The following is a 2,406-nucleotide window of genomic DNA, read 5'->3' on the forward strand; positions in this document are numbered from 1 at the left end:
AGGAGTGGGTGTTGACGTATGGAAAAAGGAGAGGTCAGACTCCAGCCCAGGCCCATTAGAAGAGAACGTGTCTAGAGTGTTTATAACAAAGTGTTCGCTGGTCTTCACAATTCGAAGAATTGCTTTGCTTTGAGAACACTTGGGTCTCTTTTACCAAATAATCCAATATTTCAGTATCATAAAGCACCAGAATTTGTTTAGGATTTTAAAATCTCAGATGACCTGGTATGTTTTGCTTTCTCCTTAAATGTGTGGGGTAATCTTAAAAGTAAGGAAATTTTATCAAACTTTATCAAGTTCTGCTCTGCTTATGTATAAAATGAGGAAATTATGGTATTACAATACCAACAGTAATACCTATGATAATGATCTTCATGAGCTGAAACAGGAAAAGAGATGTGAAAAAACTTTTAAAAATTACGAAGCACTGCAACAATGTAAGGACCTTCCATTATTACAAATTAAACATTCTCATTAGATAGGCTGGAGTTTCTCAGCTGATGTTCTAGAAGGGTTGAATGCCAATGTGTGGCCTCCCAAACTGGAGTTGGACCAAAGCCTTCTTCAAGGCATCCTTAAATTCTTTGTTCTTCAGGCAGTAGATCAAAGGGTTCAAGATGGGGGTGAGGACAGTGTACAAAACAGAAATAAGTTTGTTAGAACTTCGTGTATCAATGGCCTGAGGCCGGACATACATGAACAGCAAGGCCATATAGAAGATGGTGACCACAGTGAGGTGGGAGGCACAGGTGGAGAAGGCCTTCCAACGGCCAGTGGCTGAAGGGACATGCAGGACAGCCAGAATGATGTGTCCATAGGAAAGCACGGTGGCCACCAGTGGGAACACCAGGATGATAAAGGCCAGGATAAAGTCTACCAGCTCTGCTGTCAACAAGTCTGTGCAGGCCAGTTTGAGGATGGGGGAAATATCACAGAAAAAGTGGTTCAAGACGTTGGAGCCACAGAACATAGCTCTGGAGATAAAGTAGATCTTGATCACAGAGATGGTGAAGCCACTCATAAAGGAGAAGGCCACCAGCTGGACACAGAGCCTCGTGGTCATGATGACTTGGTAGCACAGGGGGTGGCAGATGGCCGCATAACGGTCATAGGCCATGGAGGCCAGAAGCACACACTCTGTGCAAACCAGGGAGCTGAAGAAGTAGAGCTGAGTCATGCATCCCATGAAGGAGATGCGCTTCCTCTGAAGGAGGAAGCCATCCAACATCTTGGGGATGATGTCACACACATACCAGATGTCCAAGGAAGACATAATGCCCAGAAAGTAGTACATGGGCCTATGGAGGGATGTGCTATTCCAGACAGTGAGGATGATGGCCAGGTTCTCCACCAGGACAAAGAGGTACGTGAGCAGGAAGACGAGAAAGAGCACATACTGCATCCCGGGGGCTGAGGGGAAGCCCACTAGAATGAAGGCGCTGACCTCGGTGACATTCTTTCCCGTCATTCGTCTGTGCTTGGGAGCTGCGGGCCTGCAAAATATCACCAAGCCAGAATAAAGGGGTGAAGGGCAGCTGGGGAGAGAGAATCAGAGCTAACCCTCCAGGGTGAGATTAGGTCCTGACTTCCAAAGATCAGGTACCTGGTCTCTGGAAGAGTCATACCCGAGTTTAGTATTAAGTGTCAGATTCTGTGTAGGTTCTAGATCTCCACGAGATGGGATTATGCTAAGGTTAGGTTTCTGGAATACTCTGCCTCCACCCCAAGTAGCTCACAAAGTTCTTGAAACTGCAATTTTCTTAAAATCGAAATTCATCAAAGAATCTAATAATGGTAAAGGAAGTCCACAGTTCTCCATGGTAAAGGAAGTCCACAGTTCTCCATGGTAAAGGAAGTCCACAGTTCTCCATGGTAAAGGAAGTCCTCAGCTCACCACACTCCCTTCTCCCTTACAACCGCTCAGGGTCATCCAGGCCTATAACTGGGTGGCTAGCATTGTTCTTCAAGGAGCCCTGGTGGCACAGCAGTTAAGAGCTAGGCGGCTAACTGAAAGGTTAGTGGTTCAAACTCACCAGCCACTCTGTGAGAGAAAGATGTGGCAGTCTGCTTCCATAAAGATTACAGCCTTGGAAACCCTACGGGGCAGTTCTACTCTGTCCTATAGGGTCACTATGAGTAGGAATCAACTTGATGGCAATGGGTAGCATGCTCTTCTACACTAGTGGATGATTGAATTTTGCTTGGTTTCAGACTTGGTTCTATAAAAGCAAGTGACATAGGCAGGGCTCAAGTGATAACGGGGTGGGTCTCGTCCAGGTTAACCAGAACCCAAACCCAGACACATCCATGGAGCCAGGACATCTTCCATAGAGCAGGAGACTCCCAGGCCAAGATGAGAAGCTGATCTGGTGTCTATCTTTTTGCCATAACAAGGCCCCTTTAATA

General features: G+C 46.2%; 1 protein-coding gene across 1 annotated transcript; it reads right to left on the reverse strand.

Annotated features, from left to right (window-relative positions):
* Positions 1 to 505: 505 nt before the first annotated feature.
* Positions 506 to 1,468, reverse strand: LOC126078384 (olfactory receptor 6B2-like). Its single transcript, XM_049888869.1, has one exon. It carries the CDS (start codon positions 1,466 to 1,468, stop codon positions 506 to 508), a length of 963 nt encoding a protein of 320 aa, XP_049744826.1.
* Positions 1,469 to 2,406: the final 938 nt, after the last annotated feature.

Source organism: Elephas maximus, chromosome 6, assembly GCF_024166365.1.
Source record: "Elephas maximus indicus isolate mEleMax1 chromosome 6, mEleMax1 primary haplotype, whole genome shotgun sequence".
NCBI classification, from domain to species: Eukaryota; Metazoa; Chordata; class Mammalia; order Proboscidea; family Elephantidae; genus Elephas; species Elephas maximus.